General features: G+C 33.7%; 1 protein-coding gene across 1 annotated transcript; it reads right to left on the bottom strand.

Moving 5' to 3' along the window:
* Nucleotides 1-4,402: 4,402 nt before the first annotated feature.
* On the bottom strand, nt 4,403-12,689 carry LOC137390546 (autotransporter adhesin BpaC-like). The gene is made up of 2 exons (XM_068076873.1): nt 11,709-12,689; nt 4,403-4,462 (listed from the first exon to the last, which is right to left on the bottom strand). Exons 1-2 carry the CDS (start codon nt 12,687-12,689, stop codon nt 4,403-4,405), a joined length of 1,041 nt encoding a protein of 346 aa, XP_067932974.1.
* Nucleotides 12,690-13,145: the final 456 nt, after the last annotated feature.

Here is a 13,145-nt window from a genome sequence, read left to right as displayed (position 1 = left end):
GGAAAATGGCTGAAAAATAGAGTGCCACCCATTTATTGAACACTACTTCTATTTGACCACTACTCTGAAATTTGATTTAAGAACCGATAATACCAAGTGATCAGTAAAAAGGTGTTCTGAAAATGATACTAATAATGACTTGGTTACATCAATAACAATTAATCATGTCGTGGCTGCTGCTAGTATAAAAGTCGGTTTTCTAACTCCAATGGTTGACAGTTTTTCTGTTGAGCTTTGAAGGCAACTGCATAGAATTGATTAATAACTGTATGAGGCTAATAGTAGTCCTTTGTTTAACTCAGTCTTGATACTTTGACATAAAATTATGTGAAAAATGGTTTAGAAATTATGATGAAATCTGTTCCACCGTGAGACTAAAACTTCTGGTTAGCACGCTTAGCGTTCAAGCCGTGTCACTTGGCTACAAGTTTCGCAATTGCGCAAAAAGTATTCTCAATGGCAATATGTAAAAATTTTGCTCCTCTCAAAAAACCGTTTGGACGTTAATATCGACTAGTTCAGAAGTGCAGAAGAAGAGTTGTGGTCAGAAACAATATAACAAGTATTGAACAGCCAGAAGATGAAATGGGTTCAAATGAAAGCAACAATCAGAACACAACTGACCGAGCAAAAGATGCAAATATTTTTGGTTCAAAAATGTTAGTTGTTTCTGCATGTATTATTAATATGGTTTGTTTATGTTGCCTGTTCTTGTAAATATATTTGTAGCATTTAATAGATTCTTATTACACAAATTATAAATTTGCAGATTTGTAGCATATTATTTGATAGCATCATTGACATTAAATAAACTCCGCTTTCGATGGATAGGCCTCACAACTCATTTTCTATTGCACATAAAAAACAGTTTTGGCTACAAACTGTAGCAAACCTATCAATGAGTGCAATTAGATTTTATGCAACATTGTTAAATGTAGTTGAATAATGAAAATACTCCTTAAATTTAAAATAATGAAATAAAAAATTGAAAGCTCCAACAAATTTCAACGCAGGCTACAAGATCATCATAGGTTAATTGCGAGCAATATATACATGTATACCACCTGGTAGAGATATTTCACAGCTTCATAATACATATTTATTTAGAAATCTATGACAAGTTGGAGGTAAGTTACAGCAGATTTCTTATATCAAAAAGGGTTAATGTGACTCCGTCCAAAGGAGAGCGCAAAATATAGGCTACATTCGTTTCGCCCGTAAATGGATTAAAATTATCATCCTAAAATTCTTAGAAGCTAGTCAACAAAATACAACACAACCTTCTATTTGAACGTCACCTCTCATAAAACACCACTATAGATAAAGGGTTGAAAAATAGAGCGCCAAGGCATTTAAATAGAGGTTTGACAGTATGTAACCAGTGTTTGATGGTACTGGTTTATTAGAATAATCTTACAAAGAATAACACAATTTTTGAGGGATAGTCAATGGTGGAAGGTGAATACGTATCCACAGCTACACTCAAACTACTACATTATAACAGGCCTAAAGAACATATTCTCAAAAATTAGTTTACCTAATAAGGTAGCTCATCTGCCTCAGTTGTAGACTACTCGTACAGCATCCTAATCTAAATCCTATATGTTCTAATTCCTTTTCATGTATGTGGATAGGCCTGTGTGCTCACGCATTGTATGTGAAACCTTGATGACTGGCCAAAAGCCAGCTACTTCGTGTTTTATTAATTTATTCTGATGACAAAAAGAGATGTCGGACGAAAAGATCAACACGCAACCATATAATATGTTCATGTTATATTCATATCATCTCTTTAAATGGTCATCAGTTTTCTATATTTATGTTTTAGTGATTTTCCTCGCTTCATCACTCACGCTATCTATGGTAAACAGTCGGTGATGCAATTTGGCACTGTCATTGAAATTTCAGTATCAGACATGACGTGAAGAGCAGCGGAGACACAACAGTTGCATGAGACTCTGCATAAACCTTTATGACAATGGCAGACTGAGCACTGAAAAAGCACAATTTATATTGTTTGTGTGTTTTATTTCAACTTTCCAACATTCCAACTTTCTTTGGCTACAGGCCTACAGATATAATATATATATATTTAATATAATTTTGGTATGCTATGCGAAGCAGACAAAGAGATGTAAGATTGTTAGAGCTTTGCAATTGTCATCTGCTTAATCACATTAAACCTTGTTTTATTAATAAATGGCGCGTACCGATCTACCTTTCAGCTATACTGATTTCAAAGCACACACAATTTGCATAACTCTGAAGAAAAATGTCTACTACTTTTAACGAATGCTTCTTAGGTAGACAACTAGACTTTTCAGTTCAAGAATACATTTTGTTTTATTCTAACCAGAACAACGGCAGTCGCTAAATTCAAAAAGCTTATGAGACTATTAGAATTTTCAGCGTAACATTAGATGGCTTGTGAAGTATCAATGAAGTGTTCGTCAGAATAATGACTATTTGAAACAGTAACATTGTACAACTAGATATTTTCATTAGCACTGCAATTCCTATTAACTGGTACTGCTAATGAAAAATTATATTTGAAATACATTTTCTATTGCCATAGTCATGAGTAAATAGTTAATAGCTGGTGATAAGATACAATGTATTGTATCAGCAATTTAGCAATTATAAAAGCACACTGGTTCGTGCGACATATATCTCTTTTGAAATTTGAGTAATTTTCCAATTTAACAAAAAAATTTACAGGTCATACAACTATAACAAATGTAAACTTCCAGTTCATTTATGAGCAAAGAAATTTAAAAATTAATTTAATAGAAACAAAATTTGGATTTTATGCCATAGTAGTCTTAAGTAATTATTTGAAATTATGGAGAGGTAAAGATGAGTGACGAAACAATTAGCAGTTACTAAAGCATTTCACTTTGAGTACAAAACTTACTTAGCAGACACTTCCATCAAGGGCTCAATCTGGATGTAACGCTTTTTAACAACATATTTTATCATTGCATTCTTCGCTCCATAAACTTCAATTGAGGTTCTAATTCAAGAGAGTTATTAAAAACTACTGGTTGTTTCTTACACTGTTTCGTCCAATTTTTCAGCTTTTAATTAGTTTTTTACATTATGGTTTAAATAAGCTGTCAGAGTGTATTTATGTAAAAACATGAAATTTGAGTTGTTTAAGAAAGGCATTACAGTTTGTCACTCAGCGCTGCCGGTCTGGCTAAACCACATATAGTTCATATTTGCAGAATCAACTAGCTTTGAAGTTGTGCCACAGTTGTACTTGTGTTAAAGTCATTTGCATAGTTTCCGATACCATCACTTCACTACGATGCCTCTGTGTCAAAATTCGCAAGATATGAAAATGAATGAACCTCGGAAGTTTATAGCTTGTCAAAGGTTTGAAATAAGTGGCTTAAAAAATTGAGTATTTCGTGTAACAAAATATGCCAAAAATTGCTCAATAAATACACGTGCTCCTTACCATTTTTATCTTTATATTTGACTGTCCGAAAATTAAGATCTATCAGGCTCAGAAGAGATAAAATCAGCGGCCGGAAACTGTCTGAGCCCACGGTTCCGATAGTCGGCATTCAGTTGCTTGCGGGTTTTCAAGAGTCGGTGTGTAAACAGTAACTTGCGATTTGAAAGGTGAATCCTCTGCTACAATTTTAATTCAGTATGTAATACATGTAGTGCATGAAGGAAACGAGCGGTAAAGAAGGAAGGAACGGATGAAGGAACGGTGTTATGAAAAAACTAGGATTGGCAATATTTAATATGAAAATTTGATATTGTGAAGACAACTAATCTCTTGAATTAAAGATAAAAAAAATACCTATTATGTTGTATACTGGGGAATGTACGAACTCTTGTTTATTACGGTCCTTGGGGCTAAGCCTTGGCTGTGCAGCAAGTACCCGTGGTCAGTTATAAAACCCTTCATGTACAGTATAATGCAGTTTAATCTACTATAATAACCATAATAATACGTAGTTCTATAGCTAAGGGAATAGGACAATTGATATTAGCTCGGAAAAAATGTCTAATAGAGTTTGATTGATTTACCAAAATGAAACAACGTGTGAAAAGTGACAACTTTCTAAAAATTATTATCATTGTAATCATTTACACGACTCGTGAGGTTTGCAAACAACTATTACATTTTACTTTGTAATGTATATCTTACAAGTAACAAGGAATTTTATTAGAGTTACACGAAATTCATGTTACTGTCTTAACGCTTATTGACTACTCCTTCCAGGTTATCTATGCTGTCTGGCAGCTGGTTACATGTGAAAGTTCAGAAGTAACTAAAGCCATGCTATCCTGATTTTATGTACTCGTATTCTTGTGGTGTTTAATAAAATGATGCAAAATAAATAATTCCAATATACAAGTTTTATGTTCATAGGATGATGTTTCAAGGCGTGTCTTCCAGTTTGTCAACCATTTTTGCCAGTATTCTGACAGCAACCTCAATCTAGTAACACATACCACAAAGACACTATACGTGTTCTACATACACTATACACTGTATGTAGAACACGTATAGTGAAACACTAGTACGTTTTCCATGTCTCGCTTGTACCATGAGGTACAAGCGAGCATTAGCATTAAAACGAGACATGGAGCATTAAAACCACACAAACAAAAACATGCTAAAGACCTCTTATGCCTAGTTTCTATACATCTCTTAAGTTTGCAGGCATGTTGTGATGATACTGCTGTGAGCAGGTGCACATGGCATAACCGTAATAAAACGAAGTCCTTGGCCAGAATAACAAAAAGCATCAATAAAAATCTGTATATAAACTTTTTATTTGGTACATATGATGTACATGTATATATACTATATATTGTGTATATACCATAAATATAAATGGTATATATTTATTTCATGCAACAAACTGCTAGCAAAACAAACATACGAAAAATTTAAGACTGTCAAGTTACAAAGAAGCTATTACATCTCAGAGTAACTACAAAATTACCACTTGTATCTTTACAATAAAAACACAACTCTAAATAAAATAACAATTACATATTCAAACAACTTCAAACTAAGGAGTGAAAATTACGGATATACTTATATATACATGTATATATACACATTGTATGCATTTTATATCGTGTTATGGTGTATGTATATCTATAACAAATACAGCAGATTTGTTATATATGCTGTGTATATGTTATATACGGCACATGTTTATACGATATATATACTGAAGCAAACCATGTTTTAATCATAAGGCAGCTGAAAAAAAATAACTGGCAGCATGTATGAGCTGTGAAAAATTCACAACTTCAACTCAATATTGTTTCTGACTTGACTTAATAGCACGTTAAGCTATTGAGCTTAAGCTAAAACTGACAGAGTTTGAAACATATAGCCAGTTCTTGAGTGAAGTTCTTTTGTAATCAGGCTAAGAGTTCGAATTTTAAAAGTTCAAAGGTTAAGGGTAGGAGAATATGATGGGAAACGATTAACCAACAGATATGTCGGTAGAACAGCAGCCAGATAAGAGTTAACAAGGTGCTCATGCAGGTTTAGGCGGATCGTATAGCCCAGACATTTTTTTTCTGCATACAGTACACGTTAACTAAACCTCTAGTTGATGTAGATAACACCTTTTTTCATTTGAACAGTATAATAGAAAAAAATTATTACTAGATCTTAGATTAGTAGACCTGGTACTGCAAACATTTGGCAGCTGTTGTAGCATTGATTGGCTGTAGCGTCACAATGATCGCTAATTATCATTTGCCAAATAAGCTTGAACCACAATAATTGCTGTATGTCTGTCGGCTGGCCGCCCACATTTTTAGCTACATATTATCTAACTAATGCCACCGGCCACCCATCCCTCCATATCTATCATTAAGTTATGGCGATTATTGCAATTATCGAGCACTCTACATTCAGTAAAACTCTAATAAGTCAAGATCTCACTGACCTTGGCGTACACTCTGATGATACGAAAAATAGAATTATAGGTATGCCAGTCGTCTGCTGCAGATGTGTCAATTCAAAGGGTAGCAAAGCAAATTCAACTGAACTTTGTTTGACCTTGGCTGCTGCCCTATTTGAAACAGCTTTAAGGCAGTTAATCAAGTAGTTGTTACTTGATTGCTAACGGAATAGAGAGGCTAAGTTGGAAAGACAACTACTAAATGTTCCGTCATACGAGTTTATCCATAGCCAACCACTCTTCTGATCTTAATCTTTGAACAAATGCTTTTTCATTTCTATTAGGTTTTTAGTCACCGCTAAGCAGAACATTGCAATTAACATTGCAAGTTTTCAGCACTTCCATCGAATGTTAACTATTGCCAATAAAGTACATAAATATAAATTTATATATTTGTAAATTAAAAAGATAAATTTAGATAATAGATAAATTGTAACTTTAATAAAATTAACAAATTTTAATTATAAAACTATTTAACAATATAGTAAATTTTGTTATAATATATATATAAATTATATATTTATAAATGTATCTATGAATATATATAGATATTTATAATTATCTATATATTTATAAATCTATAAATACATGTATATGTATTTATCAATATATATATATATATTAGCGTACACCAGGATAAACTAGGTGAAGAAACAATTTATTTATTTAGTTGTATAGACATATAAAACTAAATAAATAAATTGTTTCCTCACCCTAGTTTATCCAGGTGGATAGTAATGTCTTCTCAAGCTCGGCCATCCTACCAGAGACCCGAGAGTTTGACCTCAAGATATTAGTCTTGAGGCGATCTTGATATATATATATATCTATATATATATATCAAGATCAGCCTATATATACTGTATATATAGAAATATATATTTCTATATATATATATTTTAGAAATATATATATAGAAATATATCTATATATATATTTCTCAAAGTATGTCGTCTGTGGATCTGTCATTCCGGCTATATCTATAGCGCAAGCTGATTATTTTACCAATGCGGCCACAAGCTACTATGCCTCTGTTAAAAAATTCGAGGTTGAGGTTCCCTGTTAAGAGGTTCGATTACTATATCTGGGGTCAAGGCCAATTCTTCTCGCGCGAACAGTTATATTGAAATATTTTGTGATCTAAAAATATGCAACACGATGTTTCTTCATCTTTTTTCGTTAGGGCAAATTTCTTTGGCCCACGAAATCAACAATAATTTATCTCGAGCTTGAAATTTGACGATTAGTGTACCGATTATATACATTATTAAAAGATACACGTCACTGAACTCGCCATGGCGAGTTAGCCAGTATCCATTATAATAAACACGATTCGCTAGCGTAAATGATGAAATTTCTGTTTGAAATTTAATAAAATACATACTAAAACTTTTTTCAAGTATGTGATTAGTACATTAAATTCATTTAAGTTAAATTCAGCGTTTATATTACACGGCTGTCTCGAAGGTAAGAACTCTCTACGTAGTACATTGTAATGTTATATCTAGCAGATTATAACCCCCAAAATAGACTAAAGTCAGTGTAGGTACCTACCTATAGTTACTAAGGTTAACATATTGTTCTGTTACTATTTTTAATGATGATGATTTTTACCATGAGGTGATTGCATTAGATAATGACCATGGGTTTCTATACCACTCTATGTACGTCTATAATCTGCGATATTTTCGCATGCCAATTTTCGCATGCCAACACTGAAACGAACTGAAACCATATAATTGTATACCAAATAATTTTGATTGTAACCGTAGCGAAATAGACTATATTTAGCCATTACCCTCCAATGAGTTTACATTTAAATACATTTACATTTTTATGTTTTTTCAATTTATTTTAAATTTCACTTCTTTCAAATTATGAAATTTTAAACTTACAGTCGTTTAAAAACCTTTACAGCTGTTTTATTTATTTTTAATTTAGTTGTCCTGCACAAAACCTTTTCCTCATGATATGAAGTTGGAAAGTTACAGTTGTTTGACAAAGTTTTAAAACCATTACAGTTGTTTTTATTTTTCTCCTAATTTATTTCAACTACACAAAACACATCTCTCAGGATAGGAAGTTTGAAAGTTATAATGGGATATGTTGTTATATGTTAAATACAAATCAATTTTCTGTGCAAAGTCTTTTTTATTACCCGAGCAACGCCGGGTAGCACAGCTACTATATACATGTATATAAATATGACAATGGTTGCTGGTTATTCCTGATGACTATTGCTTTGCAATATAAAATTATTAGTAATAAAATTGTTTTAAACTTCACTTGAACTTTAATTTTAATTAATTTCATATATTAATTTATATAGTGTTTATATCTACACCAGCATAAGTTGTTCAAGGCTTCTTAGAGGCCAGGGTGTTGAGCCAGCAGCCAGGTAAAGTTGGGCACATTGAAAACTTGAGCTTAGGTGATTTTGTCATTGACCTCGGCTACTAAAATCAAATAAAGACTATTTATAATGAAGTACTACTAATTTCCTCTTTTCAACATTGATAAAGCTTTAAATTGTTCCAGTGGTGTACATGTATTTGCCCTCTGCAAACAGCCATCAGCAGAATGCAATTCAGGTTTGTGCTCCGAGTGCCATATTATTGGTTTATAAGTATTATAGTTCATCGGTGAATGAATGAGTCAACATCATGAAATAGATTGACACCACTCAGACAGCGCCATATGTCTATTAAAATGTGGCTGAGTTGCGAAGACTCGGAGAAAGTCTTTATTCAAGGTAGGTTTAGATTGGAGTCAGTTTTAGTAGAATAATTATTAGATTGTATAGAAGTTTGGTTAGCATTTTTTTAAAATTGAGTTTCCTGATTATAATTTAAGTTCGTAGTTATTTCAGCATCAACTGACAATAAGCGCATTTACCTCCATCAAGTTGGCATGTGCGGCTAGTGGGGTTGTGTTCGGCACTGCTTCAGACTGTAACTGTATGATTTGTGTTTAATTTAAACCTTTTACTTTCTACTTGTTAATGTAGAGTATTTTGCTATCACTGACAATCTCAGGTTATCTTTGTCATAACCTTGAATACAATCGGTTTTTAACGAACACATGTTTTAAATGTTTATTGCCAAAGTTTTCCATTTCGTAAAATTCTTCTAAATTATTGCAGTATTTTTAAAGTGTTACTATCTCTGCAACACATTTAACCTTTTTTAGTTATCTATTAGAAGTTATCAGCTCGTTAATTCGAATAGCTTTTATAATTTTTAGGATCAGCATTTGTACTGTTTTCAATTTTTTTACATTTAAGCATGACACCATACTACATACTTCACCCTTCCTTTAATTGTATTCAGAATGAGCTCAACTCACCAACAAAACAATGAAGAATGAGCGAGTGACAAAAAATTATCTGCCAACCACTGAGGTGATATTTCTTCACAAGGCAGTAGTATCTTGTTCAGACAGACCGCCAAGTTACGTTAACAAAATAAATGTTGAAGCAAGGTACTTGGATGGCGTTCATAAGCATATAAAACTGAGAGAGAAATGGGTAAACCTGGAGATGCACTTTCGGCTTCATGGGGTGAGTTTACCGACATATCTTCAGCTCACCTTTAATACCCCATATTATTTAGATACTAGATGAATGTCTGGTAATAAAATAATTTCCCAATGACGTTGTGTAACTTAACTGGTAAGCTTGTGACTTGAAACATAACTGTCACGTACAACTTTCATCGTATTTACTAGGTAAATCAGACACATTAATTCCGATTTTTTACTCAAAATAAAGATTGGTCCACTAACTTTCAGAGTGATGAAGGCTTTTTTACAGCGTTGTAATATCGGTCTCAAAAACAACACGATCGGCACAGTAAGCTCCGCCCATAAATATGTGATGTAACCTAGCTTTTTAGGAACAGAAGTTGGGGATGTTTAGACCGATTTAGATTAATAGAGATGGGTGTTTTAAAATCCATTATTATCTAAATTCAGCCTTAAAAATAATCTCAGTCTTTTCTGAAAGGTAAATAAGCTAATTAACATTGAATATTTCAAAATAAGCTCAAAAAAGCGCGATAACTAAGCTAGATTGTGATAAAACCGCGTTTTTTGAGCTAATTTTTCTCGGGGTTCAGCCTATTTAAACATCATGTAACAAGTTACGAGCAATTTTAAATAGTTTATATACCTTTAAGAAAAGACTGAGATTATTTTACAGGCTGGATTTAGATAATAATGGGTCTTAAGACACCCATTTCTATTATTCTAAATCTGACTAAAAATTCCTAACTTTCGCTCCTGAAAAAGCTAGGTTTCGTCACATATTCATGGGCGGAGCTTGTTATGCCGATTGTGTTGTTTTCGAGACAAATATTGAAACGCTTTAAAAAAGCCTTAATGACTTTGAAGGTTAGTGGACCAATCTTTATTTTGAGTACAAAATTGGAATCAGCGTGTCTGGTTGACCTAGAATATTCGATAAAAGTTGTACGTGACAGTTATGCTAGCTTAAATTTTTACCACAACAATAGGTATGAAGCCAGCTTGAAGTTACATCAAGCTGGTCAATAGTATTTTCGCATGCGTTGCATAAATGTGTGCCCTATTGTACTATAATATGGCAAAGACAGTGTAGTGTATTGGATTAGCTCGCTGGTTTGCAGATTTGGCGATTCTGAGTTCAAATTCAGTGGAAAGTGGGTTTTTCATTCCTAAAACTTTATCGCTATTACTGGACAGACGAATGACACACACTAAGATATATGTACATGTAGATGTTACTCTATAACTATATTATAATTTTTACTATAATGTGCCTGTCTATCTGTTTCAAGGCATGCTTCGAGATTAAGAAAAAATATTGCTTGCAATGGAATTCGAACTCGAGACTTCTGGTTTGTTCGATCAGCCACTTTGCTACCTTTTGGAATAATTGTGCATATAGTTATTACACCAAACTATCTCTCATAGTTCATCAGTCTGCCAGAGTACTAGTACATAGGAAACAACAGTTAAAATGTAAGGTGTGTTGATGCTATTTGGAAAAACATTTAAATGTTTTACTTTGGTCTGCATCCAAGGATACATCAACCTACTCCAATTCTAGTCGGCTTAGCTCCAGTTTTTTTATTTTAGTCTTTGTACTATTTACTTTACACAAAAAATTGAACAATGAATCTTTATTCACAAATACCGCACTTGTTATTTATTTTTCACGCGTGGCCAAATAGCCTTGTCTTTTAGTAAAAAAGACTAGATCAAGGATCGTGTGTGAGGTGATTGAAAACTCACGGCAGAGATACTGTTAGGTGGAAAGTTTCTTCAAAAATGATTGCTTCCACATTGTTATAACACATAAGTAATATGAACTGTTGATATGTATGATGCTCTAACAGAAAGTCTCACTTCAACTAACTTTTCAATTCAAATATCTTCCATATTTTTAAAATGATGAAGGGATGTACGACCATCGCAACTTCATGTAAATGGACCATAGAAATCTCTATCTTTAGAAAATCTAAAGCAATTAATTTGTTAAGGAAACTAGACTTTGTTATACGTGGTCTACATAGCGAGGCAAGTCAGTTAGTGCACACTGAAGAAAAGAGTTCACTTATAGTTGTTTGTGTTCCAAGTATCATTGTAAGACGTTACTGCATGTGTACATGTGTACAAGTGTACATGTATTGTGAAAAGCTTTCTCCTATTTAAATTTAATTGATAATTTAGAAATATCAATTTTAAAATTAAATTATCAATTTTAAAGTAAAATACCTGAAGACTTGTTTTATTTTTAAAGTCAAGGCAAATTTGCAGCATGAAAACTGTATCAGCTCCATGGTTGACTGTTTCAGCTCCGTGGTTGACTGTATCAGCTCCATAGTTGACTGTATAAGTTTCATGGTTGACTGTATCAGCTCCATGGTTGACTGTATCAGCTCCATGGTTGACTGTATCAGCTCCATGGTTGACTGTATCAGCCCTATGGTTGACTGTATCAGCTCCATGGTTGACTGTATTAGCTCCGTGGTTGACTGTATCAGCTCCATGGTTGACTGTATCAGCCCTATGGTTGACTGTATCAGCTCCATGGTTGACTGTATCAGCTCCATAGTTGACTGTATCAGCTCTTTGGTTGACTGTATCAGCTCCATAGTTGACTGTATCAGCTCCATAGTTGACTTTATCAGCTCTATGGTTGACTGTATCAGCTTCATGGTTGACTGTATCAGCTCCATGGTTGACTGTATCAGCTCCGTAGTTGACTGTATCAGCTCCATGGTTGACTGTATCAGCTCCATGGTTGACTGTATCAGCCCTATGGTTGACTGTATCAGCTCCATGGTTGACTGTATCAGCTCCATAGTTGACTGTATCAGCTCTTTGGTTGACTGTATCAGCTCCATAGTTGACTGTATCAGCTCCATAGTTGACTTTATCAGCTCTATGGTTGACTGTATCAGCTTCATGGTTGACTGTATCAGCTTCATGGTTGACTGTATCAGCTCCGTAGTTGACTGTATTAGCTCCATGGTTGACTGTATCCGCTCCATAGTTGACTGTATCAGCTCTACAGTTGACTGTATCAGCTCCATAGTTGACTGTATCAGCTCCATGGTTGACTGTATCAGCTTCATAGTTGACTGTATCAGCTCCATGGTTGACTGTATCGGCTCCATAGTTGGCTGTATCAGCTCCATAGTTGACTGTATCAGCTTCATGGTTGACTGAATGAGTACAGTCATACCTCGACATACTAGCTTAATGCTTGGTGGAACAGAGCTCTTGTGTCAATTTACTTGTGTCTGAAGGCACTATTTCCTATATAAAACACTTGAGTACAAATTAATTTGTTACCATATTATGAGAAAATTAATCCGTTACCATACTATGAAAACACTACCTAAACAGGATATTACGGTAGAAAAACAAGTTTTGAAGGGTTGCAATTCAGTACCTCTGATACCTATTTAGTTGTTATGATCTGCAATAGAATGTAACATCACTATGTAAATTGCTGCATGGAGTTTTACCTTCAAGACAAACGTTGTGGGTAACATCTGCCTGAGTGAGACATGACAGCAATGTGTTCGGTACACTAAACTTTTGTGACATTACGTCACAGAAACTTTCAATTTAACTTCAATAAATTTAGCGTACTAAACATGCACTTGAAGCGAAGTTTAAATTTTTTATTAAACTTATTTTAAC

This window comes from Watersipora subatra, chromosome 3 (assembly GCF_963576615.1).
Source record: "Watersipora subatra chromosome 3, tzWatSuba1.1, whole genome shotgun sequence".
NCBI classification, from domain to species: Eukaryota; Metazoa; Bryozoa; class Gymnolaemata; order Cheilostomatida; family Watersiporidae; genus Watersipora; species Watersipora subatra.
This window is presented reverse-complemented; position numbering and strand designations above follow the sequence as displayed.